Source organism: Natrix helvetica (assembly GCF_964273705.1).
Source record: "Natrix helvetica genome assembly, chromosome: 5".
In the NCBI taxonomy this organism is placed as follows: Eukaryota; Metazoa; Chordata; class Lepidosauria; order Squamata; family Natricidae; genus Natrix; species Natrix helvetica.
Window position 1 is genome coordinate 44,867,519 of NC_138551.1, and position 24,169 is coordinate 44,891,687.

Genomic DNA, 24,169 nt, shown 5'->3' on the forward strand with positions numbered 1-24,169 from the left:
AATGTTTTAAATAAATAACAAATTGTATCAACGGAATTGTCTGTATAAAAAATGGTCACACGTCTTTTTTTTCAGCGCTGTTGTTAACTTTGAGTGGTCGCTAAACGAGCTGTTGCAAGACTACCTGTGTAAGAATTACATGAAATAAATTCAAAAAAATGTATTTAATTGAATCAGTCCTTCACAGACTGCAAATCTATAAAACATTAATTTAAATGTGAAACACTGGTTTGATTTGATTGAACTGAAACATTTAAGTATAGTTTAAGGCTAATTCAGTTAACAATATTCCTTACATAATATATTTGAACTCTACATAACAAAATAACAGATGTAAAGCAATCGGCATCCTCTTAATGTAATAGATTTTTGCAATAAATATGAAATGGCCTTAAAAATGTGTTCCCTACTACTGCCCAACTAAATCAATAAATAGAGGAAGTGTGTGTGTATGGCCTTTAATTTAACTCTCAGGAAATAACAAGTATGACTGATATCAGAAGTCAAATATTCCTTCAGCAAAGTTCATACTAAATTGTGGCCATCCTGTTTCCGTTAGAACTGCTGAATAAACAATATTAGATTTAAAAGATAAGTATTTGTATTAGAGATTAGCATGGAAAAAAATTGTCTTCTGCCATACATCCCTTTATTATTTCTTGTAAATATCATGGGTGGGGCTTGCAATCAGAGAAATCAAATATTTTTAATGACTAATGATTGTTCAACCAACATTGAGTTTATAGGAGTTATATCAAGTTCAATTTCTTCAGTTTCAGAAGGAACTATATTCCTTTCAAATATCTTCATGTCCAATCACATAAAATGTTTTTAATGTAGGCAAGCAGAATGCTATAACAGAAAGTAAGATTACACTGACCACTTCTTCCCCAGGACAAAGATAGTTCACTTTATTGTGTAACATTTTGATGATCAACATTCTTTTTTTTTTTTTAGTTAAATGAAATTACGTAAATAATAATCCTTAAAAGGATAATTCTCATTGGTGACACATAGCTTCCACTGACAATATTTCAATATTTTTCTAAGTAGTAAGATATTCCCAGATCATCTCAATCCTACTACTCACAAGGGTGACTGGTACTGTGATGGAAGATAATATTATATTACAGATATAACTGCAGAGACTTAAGTTTTTACTAATGGAAACTGATTACAGCTCTACAGTACTTGCATCCCATCTATTGGTATGTCTTAAATTGAGAAAGATTTTTCTTCCAAAGTGTAAAAAGATTGATGCATGCTTATATACAGAGAGGAGCAAAAATTCATGAATAGTTTTGCAAGATTTGTTTTTTGGTACCAACTCAGAGTTCTGCTATCAGCCTCTGTCTATAAAATGTTCAACTGGGAGATTGTCAAGAGTTTCAGGTGTTTTGTTTGATTTTTTTTTTTAAAGACCAAGTGATTTCTGGACCATTTGTTTGGCTATTTTGTTGAACTGTTCTCGGTCTTCTCGCCACATTTTAGAAGCATCCACATTGGCTCCACTTTCATCATTTGGTTCTAAAGTGGGAAAAACAAAGACTGATCAATTGGTGAAAATACAGTAATAATATTTGCTTACAGTGTTTCTCATTAAAAGAAGCACACACACTGAAGTAAAACATACATAAGGTCAAGAATTCCAAAATTTATTCCATTTCATGTATTGTTCCAAAAGTATAGAGTACAGTAACTCCAGTCACTTACAACAAATATAAGAATCTTCTTTTTTAGCAACTACATAAAGTTATTTTAATTTTGATTCAGGTCCCTTGCCATACTATGTCTTGGCATTGCAAGTGATCATGATATTTGATTTCATATGTTTATATCTATCTTCCTACATCCACATGTAAGGAGAAAAAGGAAACTTCAGACTGTAGTTTGCTGAAAATGCCTTGATATTTCTTTTAAAACACTTAAAGAGGCACTTAATGTACTTAAATAACTCCCTGTAAGTTCTGATTGTGCACAAAGAATATGAGAATGGAAAGATCTTGAATTTTAAATATTTAACCTATTCCCATCATGAACAAGCAGACTATTAAGTGAATATTAACAGAAACATTAGCATCCATGGAGAGATGTATGTGTAAGGAATGAAAAATAAATCCATGCTACCAGGAAAAAAATTAAGAAAAAAAAAGAATGATGGATCTTCCTGAGGTAGTGTGTGGATAAAGACAAAGAAGCTGGAGTTGAATCCTGTTGAAACCAAGAGTCTGTTCTATTGCAGTCACTACAGAATTCCAACGTTTCTGAATGGATCTGCTCAGAATCAGCCATATTGCTGGAAGGAGGACCTAATAGCCAGGAGTACTCATTACTTTGGCTAATATGACAACTATAAACTCTTCTAGACAGTGATATGTTTGCCACAATAATATAACATGCAATGGTAACTTCAATATTAAAGTATATAACAGGCTACTTCATGGGTGTCAAATTCGAGCATGATGTTTTTTGCCTTTGCGGAACCGGGATGGTGTGGCCTGTGTGTGGCACATCTGGCCCGTGGGCCGCCATTTTGACACCCCTGGGCTACTGAGTGATTTTTAATAAGATTTTGTTAATTTATAAGACTCCAAAACACCTCAGTAAAGATACTATTTTCATATTGGACTACTCAAGTTTTTTTGCTCAGAAAGAATGCCCTATTGACTATGCCAGAGCTTGCCCGTTTTCATAGTAGAGGCATGTAACTGTGATTCTAATATGAGTATTTTCCATAATCGTATGTATTGTGTGAAATAAGCAATTAGGTAAGCCTCATTATGGAATGTCTGCTGAAAATTGAACATATACCTATTCACCTAGATATTGTATTTTAAAATCTGTCTTCATTATTTATTTTAATTACTTTAATCAAGTGTGTTTTTAATATTTAAATCTATATTTATATTTTTGATGAAAAGCATTATGAAAATAATAAAACATTTCTATTAATTTTGTGTCACTTTGCAATATAAGCTAGAATCAAATATCTAAAATAAAAAGTTTCTTAATTATTTCCTTAACTTTCAAGAATGGCCCTTTAAACTTGGCCTTTAAGTAGCTTAGCAAAAAAAAACCTTCATATTAATTTTTCATAGTGCCTAGCATTACTGAGACCAACTGTGTACCCATTCGTCTACATTGAACAACTTGGGAGATAAAATGTTCTAGAAAAGTCTAGTAATTTGTGTTTTATCTTCACTACTGTCTCTATGAATGCCATCCTTTCTCATACCTGCTAGCATGCTAACCACTGACAAGAGGATCTTCTCCACACTTTGCACAGGACTCCATCGTTCTGCACTGGTCTCATAGCCCATTGGATCATCTCCAGGAGCATGAAGAATGGAAATGCAAACTCTCCCATCTGGATAAACTGAGAATATTAGACAATAAAATGGGAAGAATTTTTCAAGTTAGTGCAATATTGATTCAATAAAAATTGTATTTTGAGACTACGTTAACAGCAACAAAAGAGTTTTACCATCAAGGATGGAAACTATCTCATCTAACACATTTGTTGAGAAATCTGACAGCAATTATATACTCTTTCAATTCTAATCTAGTTCTCTGTAGGCTGGAGTTAAACATCACTATAGCTTTCCTGTATATTTTCATTTTTGTCAGAGAATGGCATTATAGTAATTTATAGCTAAGTAGCTGTTTATAGGATTAATAAAGTTGACAGATAAAAGAAGTAAAGAAAAATGCAAGACAGGGAACATGTACTGGGGCAAATACCAGTTTCATCATAAAATAGCAAGATATGAACAAAAGAGGGAAGCTCTGTCTTTATGAGTTAATAAGTGTAGAATTGGCTTTGCAAAATTATAGCTGAATTTAAAATAATTTAGCTTCAGTAAATAGTAGCAATTTGCTGATCTAGTCTGGGCTTGAAAATTAAACAGGGTCAGGCCTGGTGCATATGGTATCTGAATCAGAGAATACCAAGGAAAACCATGGCTGTAGGCTAGAATGAAGTGTCAAAAACATGTTGGAAGAAGGCGATGATACTTCTATACTGCTCCCAAGAAAACTGACTAAAATCATTAGAACTGAGTTGATTCTGCAAATGATTTTCCTTAAAATAAATTACATCTGGGAATTTATAAATGGGATAGAACAATTATTAATGTGTAATGTTCCTCTAATGTTTATGTTGTGTATTGCCTTTGTTTTTAGTAACATTCACAAAATAGTATTAGCTAAAATCAAAATATATTTTGAAATACATTGTTTGCTAAAATTAAGAATTAAGGGTTCACACTGTAAAACTAAATCTCAATGAAAAGTCCAATTGAACGTATTTGATGCCTATAGTAACTAGAAGTGAATGCAACATGCAAGATGTTTATCTTTCTTGTTTATATTTTGAATATTAATAATAAAGTCCCCCTTCAGTCAAGTTCAACTACTAGTGTCCATATTGACACATCGTCCAACAGAAGTTTCCAATAATTCTAATAATCACTCTTGTATTTTTCTGTGGTACTATTTGTTTGATTGTGGCACTGAGGGAAGACCAAACCGTAAATAAATATTACTTTTGAAATTCCTGTATCCTGGGGAAAGTGCATTTTCCAAGTTTCAAATTTAATACTATTTAATTTTTATACTATTGTGTAACTGCAAACTGTTAATTGTTATACTTAAGCTGATATGTTTACTCCTTTTTCATAGCCCTAGGATAAAATGTAAAATAAAAGAAGGCATAGAAATTTAATAAATAAAAAAACCTGGATGCTTCCCTTTTAATTATTTATTTAAAATATCTGTATGGCCACTAACTTAGCACAACTCCAGCTGTGCTTGCCTAAAGCTAAATGCTACAGCCAAATTTCAGAAAAAGGAAAAGAAAACTTTGAAAGATTACTATAGTTTTCTATGGAGGCAATGTAAGCACAGCAGGTAACGATGTCACATTATAAAGTTCCAATATATTTTCTAAGAATATGTTTCTCTCTCTCTTTCCATCCATCCATCCAACACCAGGGCCTGAAGAAGAAACTAGAGACAATGTGGAAAGTAAAGACCAAAGTGGTCCTAGTAGTGACAGGAGCACTTGAGTATGTGACTCCTAAGCTGGAAGAGTGGTTCCAGAAGATCCCAGGAACATAAGAGTTCTTTGCCTAGAAGAGTGCAGTGCTACAAACAGCTAAGATATTATGCAAAGCCCTCAACTCCCAAGGCACTGGTAGAAGACCTAAGATTGAGGCTGACACATACAACCTATAGGATGAAAAGGGAATTTCAAAAATTATCTATCTATCATCTATCTATCATCTATCTATCTATCATCTATCTATCTATCTATCTATCTATCTATCTATCTATCTATCTATCTATCTATCTATCTATCTATCATCTATCTATATATATATATATACAATGATGATGTTGTGTTAATAGTTTTATGATGTTATGTTATTAATAGTTGATATTACTGTTTTTATTGTATTCATATATTATTAGTATAAACAACTTATGGGTTTACATCATAAAAGCAAAAATATGCTGTACAGCAGTATCTGCAGTGGTAGGCGTTCTGTTCCACAGCTCTCCGGAACAGCTTGCCTTGCAGAAACCTAACCATGTGAGTGCCAGCCTAATTTCTAGAGAGATTATTCTGTAATAGAGGACTACAATTAAGAAACATGGCTTACAAGATCTTGCCCACTTCAGCTTGCCTGCCTAAGAAACTATTAAAGATGTTGGCAACATCTGTTCTCTGGACAAGTGGAGTAGATGTTTCTATGCAGAGAAACCAATTTTGTACAACCTTTGGCGACAAGTCAACACTTCGAATTGTACCCAGAATCTTACTGGTAACCAGTTTAGTGACAAAACAGATGTTGAGCCGTGGTGGCGCAGTGGTTAGAGTGTAGTACTGCGGGCTACTTCTGCTGATCACCGGCTGCCAGCGGTTTGGCAGATCAAATCTCACCAGGCTCAAGGTTGACTCAGCCTTCCATCCTTCCGAAGTGGGTAAAATGAGGACCCGGGTTGTTGGGGGCAATATGCTGACTCTGTAAATCGCTTAGCAAGGGCTGTAAAGCACTATGAACCAGTATATAAGTCTAAGTGCTATTGCTATTATACAATTGTAAGGAATTTGAAAGAGCGATCACATTTTGAATTGCAGTTTTCAAAGACAACCCATGTATAGAGAATTGCAATAAACCAAACAAGCAACATGCCGAACTTATAATGGAAAGATTATCCTGCTCTAGATGGATCTATCACTAATGAATCAGCAAAGGATCTTGGCTTTAGTTTCAAACTACCTAACCAACAATGGTCAATAATCTAGGATCGTGAAGGCGAACCTATGGCACGCGTGCCACAGGTGGCATGTGGAGCCATTTCTGAGGGCACGCAAGGTGTTGCCTTGTCATCTCCAGCATGCATGTACATGCTGGCCACCTGATTTTTGGGCATTTTCAGAGAAGCCTCCTGAAGCCTCTGGAGGGAGAAAAACGGCCTAACGGGCAACCCGGAAGTCCATTCCCAAACTTCCAGTTTGCATATTGGGCCATTTTTTGCCCCCTCTAGGCTCCTAGAAAACCTCTGGAGCCTGGGAAGGGCAAAAAACGGACCTACTGGGCCCACCGGAAGTCGGAAAACAGGCCGTTTCCGGCCTCAGAAGGGCCTCCGGAGGGGGGCGTTTTTGCCCTTCCCAGGCTCCAAGAAAGCTGTGCGTGCATGTGCAGGGCAGCACGGGGGGGGGGGCACATGTGCATATGCAGGAGACACGGCGCAGGGGAGCATTAAATTATGGGGATGGACACGCGAGCACGTGCAATAGTGTGCACATGCGTCCTTTTGGCACCTGAGGTGAAAAAGGTTCACCATCACTGATCTAGGAGCTGCAACTCATGATTCTGCTCTTTCAGGAGAGAGCCATCCTTTTAGGTGTCAACATGGAGAGTTGTCAAGAGTTGTTAGGTGTCAAACACAGAGAGACTGTCTCTCTCTCTCAGCTGGTTTACATGCCTAAGGCAGTATTAGAACTCATATTTTTTTTTGTTTCTAAACTAGTGCCTTAAAACTAGACCAAACTCACTCTATGTTAAATATGTAATATATTTACTATTTTTTTTAAAAAAGTCTTCAGCCTAGTTCACTTGTGGAATTACATCTTGGTTTGGAAAAAAGTATTCTGAAGTACAGTCAGGTATTACATAACTTTCATCCCACATCTCTGTACACTGCTCATCAAAGAGAAAAATATTATCAACTGTTGGATAGATGCCGTCCCTAAGATTAAAAATCTGTTTAATTCATAACAAAAATGAATTTACAAGTGCAGAATTACTTATCAATTAAATGTGAGCAAAACAGTTAAGCAAAATCCTAAAAAAAAGTAAATAATTTAAAATCTACATCCTAATTGGTGTTGAAAAAGTTCATAACTCATTTAAAAAAGGATTCAGATTGCCATAATCTAGGGGAGAAAGGCAAAATGAATAATTAGTATTAGTATTTATTTTTTTTTAAAATGAGTTATGAACTTTTTCAACACCAATTAGGATGTAGATTTTAAATTATTGCATAGACTTAATAGGGTATTTCAATTGATATGAAAACAGTGCATCATCTACTGGCAAAACTTACTGTTAGGATGAAACATTTCACATGTGAACCTCATCTTTGGAGGACTTAAAGGATAATCAAGAGGAAAACTCAGAATAGCAGGAAAAACTCCATACTCAAAACACGTGTCTTCTGGACCCCTAGAAGCAAATAAATAAATAAACAAACAAATAAGCTTTTTAAAGTCTGGGGTTATTTAATACTTTTAAATAAACAAATATTAAAGGTCTGTTTTCATATAACCATAATAGTGAAATTCATTGAAATAAGAAAAAAACATTAAGGAATACCTATTCTATTGTTCTACTAACTGAGAAAGAAGATGTGTATTACAGGCATACAAACTGTTTCAGTGGCAAAACATTCTAACATCCCGTTCAAACTTTACCAAAAGTATGGCAATGCCCTTCCAGCTTACCAGTATTTCATCCTTGAAAAGAATCATTCTGACTGTGAAATGAAGTGTTTGGGGATAAGAATATTAGCTCCTAAATATGTAACACATATTTGTTACAGTTGCAAATGAGAAAAGTCCCCTAATGATACCATACATTTTAACCTTTATTTCTTAAAAAATAAACTGGCTATTTAAATATTAGGAAAGAGTTGTCCTAACTAGTGACAACTCAGTTATCCAAAGAGAATATGCATGATTTAAACAAACGCAGCTTCTCTAAAGTATAAGACTCCTCTTATTCAAATACGGCTAGGACTAGTGATATAAAACTTATAGGTTTCTTAGCTGGAACTACCTTTATATTGTTAATTATTTTAATAAAAATTACATAATGTTTTAGTGAAATTCTGAAACATTAAGATAACTTTGGAAGTGCTTAGATTTGAAATTTTACTGAGTCCTCTCTCTTTTGGTTTAGCTTTTACCAAATCTGAAGTACACATTTAAATAAAATGCATATAACAGAAATTATTTAAAAAGACAGCAAGTCTCTGCTCTCTACCGATCATCCTGCATTACATTATCAGTTAAGTCACATCACAACAGTTCTACACTAAACAGTCCTTACAGTAAATCTATACCAATTTCATCAGATTATTTTATTTCAAGAAAGAAGCCTAAAGAAATTTAGGCTAACCTTTCCCATATTCATTACCCCTACCCTAAAACAAAAAGCTGAAGGGCTGAGAAATCAAAGCTTGCACATTTAAGTTATAAGGAAGGTCACAACACTACATAATTGCTAGGGTGTGTTTATTTAATTGAATTCAATCTGTCTCCAAGGCATGTTCCAAATTTTAGTACCTGCACGTCAGGAAATATTGCTAGCAAGTACTGAAAATGCTGCTTTGAACACACTGTTTATTCAACATGGACAAAGGTGTCAAAAGCTGCAATTTAAAAGATTTTAAATAACAAAAGAGTATTACATTGCAGCCAGGCATGGAATATAGGCTTCTGCACACTAAGCAATTTGTGATTTTCTACTTTATGTTATTTAATGTTATTGTATTCTAGTTTGGCCCACTATACAAAAGCAAAATAGAAAGAAAAAAACCTAACCTCAACTGAAGTTGTAGTTTGCAATTATTTCATACGCTGAAATTTCATCACTTGAAAATGAAACTAATATCATGTGATAGAATCTTACTACAGTGTTCATTCAAGTCAGAGGTGGGTTGCTCCCGGTTCGGCCGAATCTGTAGTGAAATTCACGCCTGGGTCGCAGAACCGGCAGTGACCCAGGCCTGCCACATGCCCTAACCAGTTCCCTCACCACCACAATTTTATTTTTAGTGACTGCGCATACACAGTTCACTGTAAGTTGTTCTGCGCATACACGAAGAACAATGTACATTGAATAGTGCATGCACGCGCAGCATGCGTCTCGCACACACAAGAGCGAACTAAGCTGCGTGCGCATTGCAAACTAGGAGTAAAACCAGTAGCAACCCACCGGATTCAAGTAGAAGATTTTGTTTAAAACAAAATTTATGTGGTAGAAATATTGATCATTTCACATAAATATTATCTTATATTAAAGCATTTTGTAAATCCTTCTAAAAAACTAAAAGGATAGTTTTTGGACCAACTGTCTGCAGTTTGTTTCCATCTCTTTAGGAGGGGTATTTCTCACATCCTGGAAGTCAATAACTGGAGTTTCACAATAAATTATTTTTAATGTAGAAAAATGAACTGCGAGAATTTTCATTATAAGTCAGTGCTTCTCAATTATTTTGTCATGCCCCTCCTAGGAAGAAGAAAACATTTCGCGCCCCCCGCGCGACTGTAAATAGTATCATTTGTCTATAAAATTGTTATAAGTACACCTCTGCATAACACTGTATCCTTATTAACGTATAAGAGAATAAAAAAAAGAAAAATGTGGATCAATTTACAACAAAGAATAGCTTTATTAACTGTAGCAGAAAAGATTTAAAGGAGCACAGCTAGAACATATACATACATATATTTATATATAGAGTATCACAGAAGTGAGTACACCCCTTAACATTTTGTAAATATTTAAGTATACTTAAATATTTGCAAAATGTTAAGGGGTGTACTCACTTCTGTGATAACACTGAAGAAATGACACTTGTATGTGCATGTATACACACACAAACACACACATATATTTCCTGCACGCAGTGATTTCTAGAAACAACACCTGCTCGTCTCAGTGGGAAAGACCCACGCATCCCAGATGCGAAGATAGTCCAAGTGGTCTCTCCCTCTGTCTCTCTCTCTCCCTCGTCTCTCTCCCTCTCTCTCTCTCTCTGCCTTTCTCTTTCTCTCTCTCCTTCTATTTCTGTCTGTCTTTCTGTCTCCCTCTCTCTTTCTCTCTCTCTGTCTTTCTCTATCTCTCTCTCACTCTCTCTGTCTCTTTCTGTCTCTCTCTCTTTGTCTCCTCTCTCTCTGTCTCTTTCTGTCTCTCTGTGTCTCACTCTCTCTGTCTCTCTCTTCTCTCTCTGTCTCTCTCTGTCTTTCTCGGTCTCTCTCCTCTCTCTCTCTTTCTGTCCCTCTTTCTCCTTCTGTCTCTCTCTGTCTCTCTCTCTGTCTCTCTCTCTCTCTCTGTCTATCTCTTTCTGTCTCACTTCTCCCTCCCTCCCTCTCACTAGCTCTCTCTTTCTCTATCATCTTCTGAAGGTGGGGGGGGGTGAAAAGGGGCCCATTTTTTGTGCCTCCTGGGGCATCTGTGCACCCCATTTTTCACCTCCCCCACCCCCAGAAGCATTCTACTGGCAACAAATGGGCAAAAATTGCCCGTTTTTTGGCCAAAACCTGCCATTTTCACCCATTTTTTGTGCTTCCTGGAGATTTTCAAAAGACTTGATAGCAAAAGCTTTTGCTTCCGCTTCCCCTCGCGGCCAGTTGCAGGGCGTGGATCCTGCTCGGAGAAGGCGGAGCGGCAGCTCCTCCCTCAGCCAGGAGCCAGCGGGGGCTGGTCGGACAGGCAACCTTGGCGGGAAACTCCAATCCGCCGCCTTCGCCATTGCCGCCTTCGCCGCCGTCATTGCACCCAGATGGAAAGGGAGCCTTCGCGCCCCCCTTTACGGAGCCTCGCGCCCCCCCTGGGGGGCGCGCCCCACTATTTGAGAACTACTGTTATAAGTCAATAATTTCATCTTAAATAACAAGAGACAAAGTGGAACACCTCAGAATAATAGTTTTATGCAGTCATCAGATAATACATGTATCCTGGAATATACACAAAACATTTGACTACAACTGGCATTAAACAAAGTTGAAATATTGCTAAAGAAAATAAAAAGGTGGAGAATGTTCGTGCAATGATATACTTAAATAGGCAAATATTTACATGAAGTCAGTTAATGAGATAATCAGTGTTTTATGTTCATAGGAAGCTTATTTCTTCTGTTTTCATTTTATCCCACCCCTTCCACTTCCTAATGCACAAAGGGGAATTCCAAGTTGAAACAAACTCACATATCATAGAAACTAAAACATATAATTACATATCTAGATAACCTTTGGATATATCTTTACATATCTTTAAGCCTTTGGATTAAAGTTGTACTTATTATTTTAAAAATTAGCTGTAGGCTAAACCAAACAATGACCAGTGCCGATATTGTTATGATAATAAACACTAAGCTTTAAACAAATCATCAATTCCAAATCTAAGATATTCTGATATGAAATAGAAAAAACATTTTAGCCTGCATATAATTCAATGAATTTATTTGCATACAAAAGTATTCATAATCACAATTTAATAGCCAAATTCATTCATTTGTTGGAAGAAAGATGGGTATTTGTATGCTTTAGACCAGTGGTAGTCAACCTTTTTCTACCTACCGCCCACTAATGGATCTTTCTTGATGGAAAAATTTCCTTACCGCCCACCAGTTTTTGCGCAAGTGCAGAATATTTTTTAGAAAGGAGGGTGTTTTTTAAAAAAAGAAATGTACATACATTTATCTTTTTATTTCTACTTTATGCATGTTTCTAATGTTTTTAACTTTATAAAGTTTAATTAGAAAACAATAAAGTAAATTGAAATTAGCTTTACTAGTGATAATGGGATCTTTGAGGCTGATGCTGCGAGACTAAATATTTGATATCTGGTTCGATTTTCGTAAGGAACAAACTAAGGTCTCCTCTTTCGGTGCTTTTCCTTTTTATCTCCTTTTTTATCTTCCTTAGGGCTATGTACAAAAGTAAGTCTGAGCTAGTTAGCCCACTTATTATTATTAGCCAACAACAATTCTCTCCTGCCTTTTCTTTCTCCTATTTTGCAACTGCTCTGCTCCGCTTCTGCCTGTCCCTGCTATCAGTTTCTACTCGACTTCTCCTCCTCCTCCTTTCCCCACAACCCCACTCCCTTTTAGCAGTGATGATGTTACCTAGTTTGGTAATGAAATGTCTGTAAGAAAACCACCAAGCTCAGAAAGCAGCAAGGATCCCCTATCCCCCACCTCCTCTTTCTCCCTTTCATTCTCCTTTTTGTCTTTTCTGCTCCTTCCCCACCCCACCCCCTTCTAGCAGTGATGATGTTACCTAGTTTGGTAATGAAATGTCTGTAAGAAAACCACCAAGCTCAGAAAGCAGCAAGGATCCCATATCCCCCACCTCCTCTTTCTCCCTTTCATTCTCCTTTTTGTCTTTTCTGCTCCTCCCCCCCCAAGCTCAGAAAGCAGCAAGGATCCCATATCCCCCACCTCCTCTTTCTCCCTTTCATTCTCTTTTTTGTCTTTTCTGCTCCTTCCCCCCCCCAAGCTCAGAAAGCAGCAAGGACCCCCTATCCCCCACCTCCTCTTTCTCCCTTTCATTCTCCTTTTTGTCTTTTCTGCTCCTCCACCCCACAAGCTCAGAAAGCAGCAAGGATCAAAATAGGAGAAAGAAAAGGCAGGAGAGAATTGTTGTTGGCTAATAATAATAAGTGGGCTAACTAGCTCAGACTTACTTTTGTACATAGCCCTAAGGAAGATAAAAAAGGAGATAAAAAGGAAAAGCACCGAAAGAGGAGACCTTAGTTTGTTCCTTACGAAAATCGAACCAGATATCAAATATTTAGTCTCGCAGCATCAGCCTCAAAGATCTCATTAATCACTAGTAAAGCTAATTTCAATTTACTTTATTGTTTTCTAATTAAACTTTATAAAGTTAAAAACATTATAAACATGCATAAAGTAGAAATAAAAAGATAAATGTATGTACATTTCTTTTTTAAAAAAACACCCTCCTTTCTAAAAAATATTCTGCACTTGCGCAAAAACTGGTGGGCGGTAAGGAAATTTTTCCATCAAGAAAGATCCATTAGTGGGCGGTAGGTAGAAAAAGGTTGACTACCACTGCTTTAGACACTTGCATAAGATTCTAAATACTTTAAACAAGCATCATTTATTAGATATGGAAGAAACAAATTATTAAGCAAATGATCAACAGCAACTCTGCATGAATTTTTTTTCATATTTTGGAAATTATTTCAAGTAAGTTATTACAGATAGTCTTTGACTTGTATTTGTTTACTGACCGTTTAAAGTTACAATGGCACATGATCACTTGATCAAAATTCAGGCACTTGGCAACTGCCATATATTTATGACTGTTGTAATACTGTCCAGGAGTATGTATCACTATTGGTAACCTTCCTAGCCAGCAAATTCAATGGGGAAACCCATATGTGCTTAATGACCACATGATTTGCTTAACAACTGTGGCAAAAATGTCATAAAATGGAATGCAACTCACTTAACAACTGCCTTGCATAGCAATGGAAATTTGGGGCCCAGTTGTGATCGTAAGTCAAGGACCACTTCTACAATAGTTTTGGGTTTTTTTTTAAACTATGTAGTTTTTAAGCAACAGTTATATATATTCCTATTTAGTGTTGTAAACATAGTATTGTAACAATAATACATGAACTATGTGAAGAACTTTTTATATTTCTGTTGTAGATTTTTAGCTTTTTATCATTATGATTATTTTTAGAGTCTGATGTATTGTCTATGCCAGTGTTTCTCAACCGTAGCAACTTTAAGATGGGTGGATTTCAACAGAATTTTCCCAGCCATAGTTGAAGTCCACCCAACTTAAAATTTCTAAGCTTGCTAACTGCCATGCTGCCTAGGGAATTCTGGGTGTTGAAGTCCACCCATCTTAAAGTTGGGTTGCTAAACCCATGCTAGCTAGGGAATTGTGGGAGTTGTAGTCAGCCATCTTAAAGTTCCCAGGGTTGAAAAACATGGTCTGTAGGTCTTTAAATTGATTGTACTCCATTCTCTTTATATTGGCCTTTGACCATAATAGAGATTTGATTTGATTTGACTGTGCAGGTCAGTTACTTAATTATGATCTTTCATTTATTTTAGTATTTCTGTAATATATTGCATTTGTGTAATTTTGAAGCCCCACAAATACAAAAGTCAAGAAAAAAGTCAAATGCCAAGGGGAAAATACATTTCCAAAGAGAAAACCCGTGACTGCAAATCTTTCTGATCCTTACAATTTGTTTAACGCTATTATTACTGCAGAGCAAATGTCCAAGAGGTCTCTCCCCTCTCTATCAATCTCTTTCAGAAAGTTGAAGTTGGGAAGATATTCACTTTGCCCAGGTAGACTATGAAAGAAAAAGTGTGTTGCACCATCAGGAGGTTTCCCTGCTTGCAGATCAAACTTCCCAAGATTGTATCTCTCAGACAGCATTGCTTCCTCACCGAATGAGATTTGTAACATTTTATTCCTAGCAAATGGAGAAAGCCAGGATGTTCTTCTGTAGCATTGAGTCTTCCAAAAAAACATGGCTTTAATGCTTCAAAGAAAGCTACTTTGTTCACACTCCCATTCTTTCCAAAACATCTCTTCTAAATTCCAAAAGTGTTTTTTCAAGAGGCAATTGGACTTTTTGTTTTTTCTTGAAAATGTTTCGTTTCTCATCCAAGAAGCTTCTTCAGTTCTGAAGAAGACCTGGATGACTGAGAATCTCCATAGACATCTCTTCTACATGCTTCCAAAAGCCTTACTTTATATGAATTCTTGTTGACCATGTACTCAATCCACCAGTCCACTATTTGTGAGTGCATTTTGCTGCATTTGAATGGCCAAAAAAAGGTAGGAATACTGCTGATGAACCATCCTACAGCCAGTCATGATGATGTTGGCATGGCACTGAAACTGTTTTTAACCTGGTGAATGTCCTAGTCAAAAACTAAACAGGGTATGCCTGTGAAATACAAATTTGTTATTCCTTCTAGATCACTTGGAGTTCAAATTTGTAATTTATTATTTTTTCTGAAACATTTAGCAGGGCAAGATTTTAATTACATTATTTTGCAGTGGATCTGGAAAGTCTGAATCAGTAAAACAGTACTGACCTACTCTGTGCTACAAGGTTCAATATTATCTATTAGAATCACCATCTACATGAAACCACAGAAGATGATTCTCTGGAGCTTTGAAGTACAGTTCCGTCAGTATGCTAATGTGTTGTGGCCCAACAGGATCTGGTTGAGCTGCTGATGGACTCGGATAGCAAGGAACCATATGAGTCTGCCCTGTACGATGTGGAGGACCCTGTGCAGGGTTCAGACTCAGAGCAGGGACCAGAGAGGCTGGTTTGCCACCAGGAGGCACCTGAGGCATGGAGCAATGGGGAGGATCAAAGGCAGTTTGTCCCTGATGCTAGATTGAGAAGGGCTGAAAAACACTCCATAGGCAGACTCACAGAAGATGATTAAGCACAGGTGGTTGTGGATTGGCCCCTCCCAAGAGAGATTATAGGTGAGGCATTGGGAAGGGACATTTGCAGGAAACAACTGTTCGAATTAGTAGTTAAGAAAATCTATCTGTGTATTCTAGCCATGTCTGTTCATTTGGACTATCTGCGTTGCTTCATTTGAATTATCTGGTTTGCTGCAGTTACTCTATTGAACGTGAGTTGTCTGGGCCCTCAGCCAAAGGATTCGTTATCTCAGTAATGAAACAGTGGCAAACAGCCAAGCCTGTGTTCTGGTTTATTCACAGGCATGGGGGTGGGGGTCAGAACACTAATGATACCCACTCCTCTCATCAACCCATTCTAAGAAAGCAATTGGTGCCCTTCCAGAGTCGCCTAAGTTCAATAATAGCATAGATACAAAAGAACAAGTTGACATTTAATCCAGACAAAATATAAGTGTGATTGATTTTAAAAAATGGATAGAGTCTGTTTTGAATGGAACTGTACCACCTCCCTGAAAGAGCAGATCCATATTCAAAGAGTGCTCCCTGTCTCTTAGCTCATTGCTGAAGGCAGTTGTAGTGAGGAACACCATAAGTCATTTATCACATTATTTTAATGACAATAAACTGAGTAACTGGTGGGATACAAAATATAAGAGACTAAAAATTATGCATTAGAAATTTGCTAAGTAATTTCATCTTTTTGTATTCAAATTGCATTTCCCAATGATTGCATTAGGTAAAAGAGAATAGCTCAATGAAATTCTCCTTCCACATTATAAATTTGTCCAGGAAGATAACTGGTGTCTTCATATCTACAATTCACCTTGGGTTCCTGTATGCTATATAAACTATTACCGGTATAATAATGCTTCTATAAACATTGAAGATTCTTTCAGACATTGCAGAGGAGACCAATGCAAACACGTATTAACAAATAAAATGAAACCTATTTGATCAGCAAACTCTACCTTTTATTATTTATTTATTTAGAGTTGTTAGGGCCATCGACTCTCGGTGGCTTACAAAATCTTTTCTTATTAAGACAAAAATTAGTGCATTATAGAACTATAGAAACCTGCAAGCATAATAGTAACTTATGTGGATAGACAGATAAACAACATTTGAAGTGTTCCAGAAGAATTCTAAAATTTGACATTCTGATTATTAGAAAATTCACAAAGTCATTTTTTAATTTACGATGTTCAATAGTGGAAGTCCATCCATAATTTAAATTATCCACGATCTAATTTTGGAGGGGGAGCCGGACCTCGCCGGAATAACCGAGACCTGGTTGGGCCACGAGGGAGGTCTACCCCTTGTGGAAATGTGCCCACCAGGTTATCGAGCATTTCACCAGCCTCGGGCCCAGGGAAGGGGCGGTGGGGTAGCTGTGATTATCCGGGAAGACTTAGAGCCGAGAGAGTTCACTGTGCCGCAGACATCCGGGTGTGAGTCCCTCGTCGTGAGATGGGGCCCAGGGAGGCAGTTGGGCCTGCTGATAGTATACCTGGCTCCTCGCTATACGTCAGCGGCCCTGCCCGAACTCCTGGAGCTGATCTCATCGGTGGCGGTTGAGACCCCCAAACTTTTGGTGATGGGGGATTTTAACCTGCCGTCGATGGGAGAAGCGTCTGAGGGGGTGCGGGAGTTCATGGCTTCCATGACAACCATGGACCTGACCCAGTTAATTCAGGGCCCTACTCACGAGGGAGGCCACACCCTGGACCTTGTTTTTGTCTCTAGCCAGTGGACGAGTGATCTGGGAATAGGGGTCCTAGACATTATTCCCCTGTCATGGTCGGATCACTCACTTCTCCGGCTGGACTTCCCTGGTGCTACCCCCCGCCGCGAGGAGGCGGAACTGGAAGGTATTAGATGGTTCCGCCCCAAGCGCCTGATGGAACCAGATAGGTTCCAGACGGAACTTGGGCCACCTCCTGTGGACCTGACCCGCCCCCGGGTGGAGGACCTGGTGGACGCATGGAATAGTGCTACTACCGGGGCCCTAGACCGGGTGGCGCCTCTGCGGCCTCTCCTGCGGCGACGAACCACCCTGGCACCTTGGTTTACCGAGGAGCTAAGGGTGATGAAACGCCACAAGAGACGCCTAGAGAGTCGTTGGAGATCCTCCCGTTCCGAATTTGACCGAGCACAGGTACGAGCATATTTGAAGACGTACCTTGTGGCATTAAGAGCGGCCAAACGTCAACATTGTGCCGCTCTTATTGCGTCTGCAGATAACCGCCCTGCTGCCCTGTTCCGGGTGACTCGTTCCCTCTTGTCTGAGAGACCACGGGAAGCCCCACTTCAGGGCAGAGCAGAGGAGTTTGGGAAATATCTACAGGACAAAGTCGCTCAAATCCGGACGGGATGGGCCCCTTTCAGTGGTCCAGTAGAGACGCCCGTGGCGAGTCTTGAGGGACCGCTTTGGGAGGAGTTTGACTCGGTTGCCATCGAGGATTTGGACAGGTTGCGTGGACGTCTGCGACCCACCACATGTTTATTGGACCCGTGTCCCTCCTGGCTTGTAATGGCATCCTGGGAGGTTACGCGCGACTGGCTCCTGGGCCTGGTGAACGCCTCGTTGGGTGAGGGGTCTCTACCGGCCGCCTTGAAAGAGGCGGTGGTGAGGCCCTTGCTCAAGAAGCCTTCCCTGGACCCAATGGACCTAGTCAATTATCGTCCAGTCTCCAACCTTCCTTTTTTAGCGAAGGTTGTAGAGAGTGTGGTGGTACAGCAGTTCCCTCGTCACCTGGAGGAAAATGATTATCTAGACCCGTGCCAGTCCGGCTTCCGACCCAGGCACAGCACGGAGACGGCCTTGGTCGCATTGGTGGATGATCTCTGGAGGGCCAGAGATAGGGGTTGTTCCTCTATCCTGGTCCTATTAGATCTCTCGGCGGCGTTCGATACCATCGACCATGGTATCCTGTTGCACCGGCTAGAGGGGTTGGGAGTCAGGGGCACCGTTTTACGGTGGTTTGGCTCCTACCTCTCTGATCGGACGCAACGTGTGTTGGCAGGGGAGCAGAGTTCGACCCGGAGGTCACTCACATGTGGAGTGCCACAGGGATCGGTGCTCTCGCCTCTCCTGTTCAACACATATATGAAACCGCTGGGCGAGATCATCCGTGGTTTTGGGGTGGGATATCATCTGTATGCTGATGATACTCAGCTATACATTTCCACCCCGAACCACCCCAATGAGGCCGTCGAAATGATGTCCCGGTGTCTGGAGGCCGTACGGGTCTGGATGGATGGCAACCGACTAAAACTCAACCCTTCCAAGACGGAGTGGCTGTGGCTTCCGGCCTCCCGGTTCAATGAGGTGCTTCCATCTCTGGCCATTGGGGGCGTCCAACTAGCCCCCATGGAACAGGTGCGCAATTTGGGCGTCCTCCTAGATGCCCGGCTGTCCATGGATGACCATGTGACAGCTGTGGCGAGGGGGGCGTTCCATCAGGTTCGCCTGATGCGCCAATTGCGCCCCTTATTGGACCGGGATGCCCTCCGCACAGTCACCCATGCGCTAGTGACGTCTCGCCTGGACTACTGCAATGCTCTCTACATGGGGCTTCCCTTGAGATGCACTCGGAGACTACAGTTGGTCCAGAATGCGGCCGCGCGGGTGATTATGGGGAGGACTAGATACTCCCCTGTAACACCTCTCCTGCGCGAGCTGCACTGGCTTCCTGTGGTCTACCGAGTGCGTTTCAAGGTTTTGATTATGATCTTTAAAGCGCTTCATGGCACAGGGCCTAGTTATATGCAGGATCGCATCCTGCCCCACACATCCCTACGACCAATTCGCTCACACAGAGAGGGACTTCTCCGGGTGCCGTCCGCCAAACAGTGCCGGGGGGCGACACCCAGGAGCAGAGCCTTCTCTGTGATGGGCCCAGCCCTGTGGAATGACCTCCCCCGTGACATCAGGATTACTTCCGATCTCCGCTCCTTCCGTGTACAGCTGAAGACCCACCTCTTTCAATTATCTGGCCTGGCTCAATCGTAATCTTTCTTATTCCTCCTAACTGTTTTTAAATTGTATTTTAAACGTTAAATTTTAATTGTATATTGGGTTTTTACAATCGGGGTATTTTAATGCTGGTTTTTTAATTATCTATATGATGTAAATAGTTTCCTCCTCCGAGTCCGTGTCCGTGTATGCGTATGTATGTTTTGTATGTATGCCTATGTGTTTTTGTATATTCTCTATGTTTTATATGCCCCATTGTACGCCGCCCCGAGTCCTACTTGGAAAGGGAGCGGCTAATAAATTCAAACTTATTATTATTATTATTATTATTAAATGTACACTATTCAAATAACTTACATTATCAAAGCTTCACACTATTCAAATAACTTACATTATCAAAGCTTCCCACTCAAAGAAATTTTCTTCATTCATAGGCCCTATTTAAAAAAAATATTATGTTAATATAGGCTTTCTAATTTCAAGATACAGGTATATTTTTAAATAGAATGTCATACCTGCTACTATGCCTTCAGGAGGATTCAAAGTCAACTCTAAAATGAAGAATAAACATTTTCAATATTAATTTAGTTATACTTCATACTTTTCAGAACATAAAAACAAAATTGGCCAAGCAGTTGGCCGGGAAAATTACATTACCTTGATAATTTCTGCCTAGTAATAATAGTCAAATAAGAAAAAGGGAAATCTTTAGAATAAAAGTGAACAATACACATTGCTACATTTTAAGAGGACATTCCCAAATACATTTACAAAGGAGTGGGATGCAATGAGCACAAACTGAATCTTCACTATGCACATGATTGTACAATTACAGTGGCAGTATAGTCTGAAAAATTCTGGAAAAGCTTCCTGCTTTTTCTCTTTGAAGTTATTTATGTTAAAAAACAATCTTTTTTAGCATACAAGACATTTCCATTAATTTGTATCTATCATACATATTGATAATTGATCATTATTAGATTTGCTATTTCCTGCGAAATCTTTAACAACAAATGTCTCATCTTCATCCAAAAATTTAGCTCCTCAATAATTTTTAGGGGGAAAAAAAAAAGGTAGGTGAAAAAGAGAATGAGAGACACCAACCAAAGTGAAAAGAGGAGCTATTGCTCTCTCTAGTGGAAAAGATGCAACATCAGTTCAAAAGACCATTAAATTATGACTTTTTTATACCGAATCATCATGGCCCTTTATACATATGAACTAATGGTTAACTGATAGAATACATGACCGCCATTCATGAAGTCCTGATATTTAATCACATTTCAAGGCAAGACTGAACAAGGTAACAATATACAGAGTTCATTGCACTCGTCAATTTCATTGTACCATTTATCTCAGAGACAGCTAATATAGAGTTCTCCTGGTATTATTTTTCGACTCAACTTCCTATTATCCTTCACAAGAGTTTATGCTGCCCCAAAATTAGTAGAACATCTGGAGGCTATTTCTAGTTTATCTACCTAGCTCTAGTTCATTTAATAAGGCACTGAAACAATAAAAGAATGTTTCCTATTAGAGTTATCGCTTTTACAGATATATATACTTTGTGTTTGTGCATATATACTTAAGAACTTGTCACAAACACTTAGAACACATGGTGAAAGACACAAACTCTCCAAAGATTCAGACTTAGTGAAAAGATGGAAAGGGCTGATCTTAGGCTAGGCCAGGGGTCAACAACCCACAGCTCTGAAGCTGCATGTGGCTCTTTCATTCCTCTGCTGCAGCTCCCTGTTGCCGTTTGGCTCCACAATTGATAGGACTTTCAGTGAGGACAGGTAGAGGAAAAAGGATGCCGTGCTAGAAGACTCTATGGTGGGGGATCTGGACTTCCAGCTGGCTTCACGAGGAGCCCCCATGGGGAGCCGACTTAATGAGGGCTTCCGGTTAGGGCCTTTGTGGCTCTTTGAGTGTTTAAGGTTGCCAACCACTGGGCTAGACTGTTCTGTAATCAAAACATAAACTTCACCACTGTAGTTCAATCCTGAATCAGGAAACACTGCTGGTTCAGTCACCATACTTTACACTCTGGGGATCAGTTAATATGGGAATAATCTCTCTGTTGATTTATAGGAAATGCCACTTTCTTTTTTTACATTTAACATTTCAAGCTGTCCTACACAGAGGCAGTTCACAACCCCAACCAGTTTACACATTCAATAAGAAAACATTGCCAAGTGGTTAATGAACTGTACTAATCCAGGCAATCCCATATTTGTTTCCTTATGAAAAAGAAAACAGCCACTATTAAAACTCTCTTGTACATCTGTTTGTAACCTTCAGTTGGTTGAAACAGTGTGTCATAGAACACTTTATTTGTTCTATGTACCTCAAACAGATAAACTTACAGAATGTGTCCAAAAATAGGGACCCATGATTCCCATGGAATTTAAATTTTAAGGATTTTTGGGTGATTTTTATTGGCCCCTGCTGCACCACTGCCCTGCCATGTAGCAGCACCATGATCTGCTGCTTTTACATGCATGACTATGATTTCCAACACTCCCTGCCAACTTCCCACAAACTAAAGTCATTGGGGAAGCTGACAGGTAGTTTGGAAGTAGCTCCTGCTCCTGGTGCATTATGCCACAGTATTTTTTTTAATCAAGGTATGTTGGGATCTTTTGCAATGGTCAAGGTAGCCTAACGACATAGAAAACCACATCCTTTGCTATGCTTCAACACCTGCTGTTTATGCAAGAAATGCTAACCACAGAGCCTGTCCAGAGAACTCCGGACAGGAGAGAAAAAACCACATCCTATGGAAAGCTTTAACCAATTATATGGCTGTATGCTAACCTGTTTAGTTCTGCCCTGCCACAAGCAGGTAACCAATCATGTAATCACACGATAATAATGGAAACTTTTTGAATGCCTTCTGACTTAATAAAAGCAGGCTCCAGAACACATTCGGGGCTCATATCATCTCAAGGAAACTTTGCTGTCATCCTGTTATTTCATCTCATGTATGAGCCCTCCCTAATGCAGCTGGCGACGCTGCATTTTGGTGACCCCGACGTGATTTCTTTGCGAAGAAGCCGTTAGATCGAACTGCCCATTCTCATCGCTGGGGAAAGCCGCGCAAATCGTCCGTCTGAAAGACGACAGGATCTCGTGAGTTATGGGTGGAAAGTTTTCCCAACCTCAAATAGGTCATTTGAAGGAATTGGGGGAATTAATCGATGCTACTTCTAAGATCGCCTCTCAAAGTGGTAAAAAATTACCACGAATAAAGAAAAAGGAGATTAGGAATTTGTTAACTTACATTTGGCAAAAATTTCCATTTTACCCTGAGAAAGGGACTTTAAAAATCTCTATATGGATCAAATTGGGGGAATATTTGCACCAATCTCCTAGAGCACCTATTCAAATAGTGATTAATTGGCGCATAATTATGGAATGTTTAGTTGTTCATCATAAATATGATCCTAATTCACCTTCTAAACCAGGAGGTGGCGTACCTCCCCCGTACGATGAAATTCAAAAAGAAAAGGCTTCACTCTCTACCTTAAGCCATCCTAGAGCGACTGCTCCAATTCCTCCTTTACAAACTCAAGGAGGATCTATAGTCCAAGCTCTCCATCAGGCTAGACGGGAGGGTCAAATCGACCCTGAAGACCTTGAGACCTCTGCTCTGTTTCCAGTAAGTTGGGCAGCTCCACAGGGAGCTCCTGCCGGAGCAGCAGTCCAACCTGTTCACCATCATGTCAACTATAAAAATATAAGAGACATTAAAGCCGCTGTCAGGGATTATGGTCTTCATTCTCGCTATGTTCTTGGCTTGCTTACTTCACTTTCCTCGGCTACTGCTGAAATGCTTTTAGCTGACTGGCAATCTCTTTTCGGAATGATTTTAACTCCCTCTCAATATGTTATTTGGAATTCAGAATATGGAAAACAAATTGCCATTGCTGTCACTAGTGGCCTTCCTCAAAACGTACTTTTAGATGATTTAATGGGGACTGGCACTCGTGCAACCATTGCACAACAGATTTTGTCTGACAGAGCAGCATTTCCAATAATTAAGGACGCTGCTTTCACTGCCTTTAGAAAGGTAGATGACAACCAAGGTGTTCCCCTACAAACATTCTCAAAAATTATGCAAAACCCAAATGAAGATTATGCATCTTTTATTAGTCGTCTTCAATTGGCTTTAGAACGACAAATTGACAATGTGGAGGCTCGCAATGAATTAATGATGAAATTGGCTTTTGAAAATGCAAATCCTGACTGTCAAAAGGTGCTTCAACCCATTGCCAATAAGCCTGGTACTGTTTTAGCGGATCTTTTACAGGCTTGCCGCATTGTGGGTACTACAAGTCATAAAATGGCTGCTTTAGCTTCTGCCATAACCACGTCTTTAGCTCCGTCTTCTTCTTCCTCTGCTTCTGAGGTGCTCCCACTTTCGCGCCCTACGGGAAATTGCTTTAACT

At 39.3% G+C, this 24,169-nt stretch overlaps 1 protein-coding gene across 3 annotated transcripts in view; it reads right to left on the minus strand.

The window, feature by feature from the left end:
- Positions 1–805: 805 nt before the first annotated feature.
- Positions 806–24,169, minus strand: part of UBE2G2 (ubiquitin conjugating enzyme E2 G2) — a 29,373-nt gene continuing 6,009 nt past the window's right edge. Inside the window, exons 2-6 of one of the 3 annotated variants that reach the window (XM_081956170.1) lie at positions 20,231–20,266; positions 20,107–20,152; positions 7,615–7,733; positions 3,236–3,376; positions 806–1,527 (exon numbers count right to left, since the gene is read on the minus strand). In XM_081956170.1, the coding sequence (XP_081812296.1) occupies positions 1,415–1,527; positions 3,236–3,376; positions 7,615–7,733; positions 20,107–20,152; positions 20,231–20,266 (455 nt within the window). In that variant the 3' untranslated portion in view covers positions 806–1,414. The other 2 variants (XM_081956172.1, XM_081956171.1) reach the window with 2 other exon arrangements.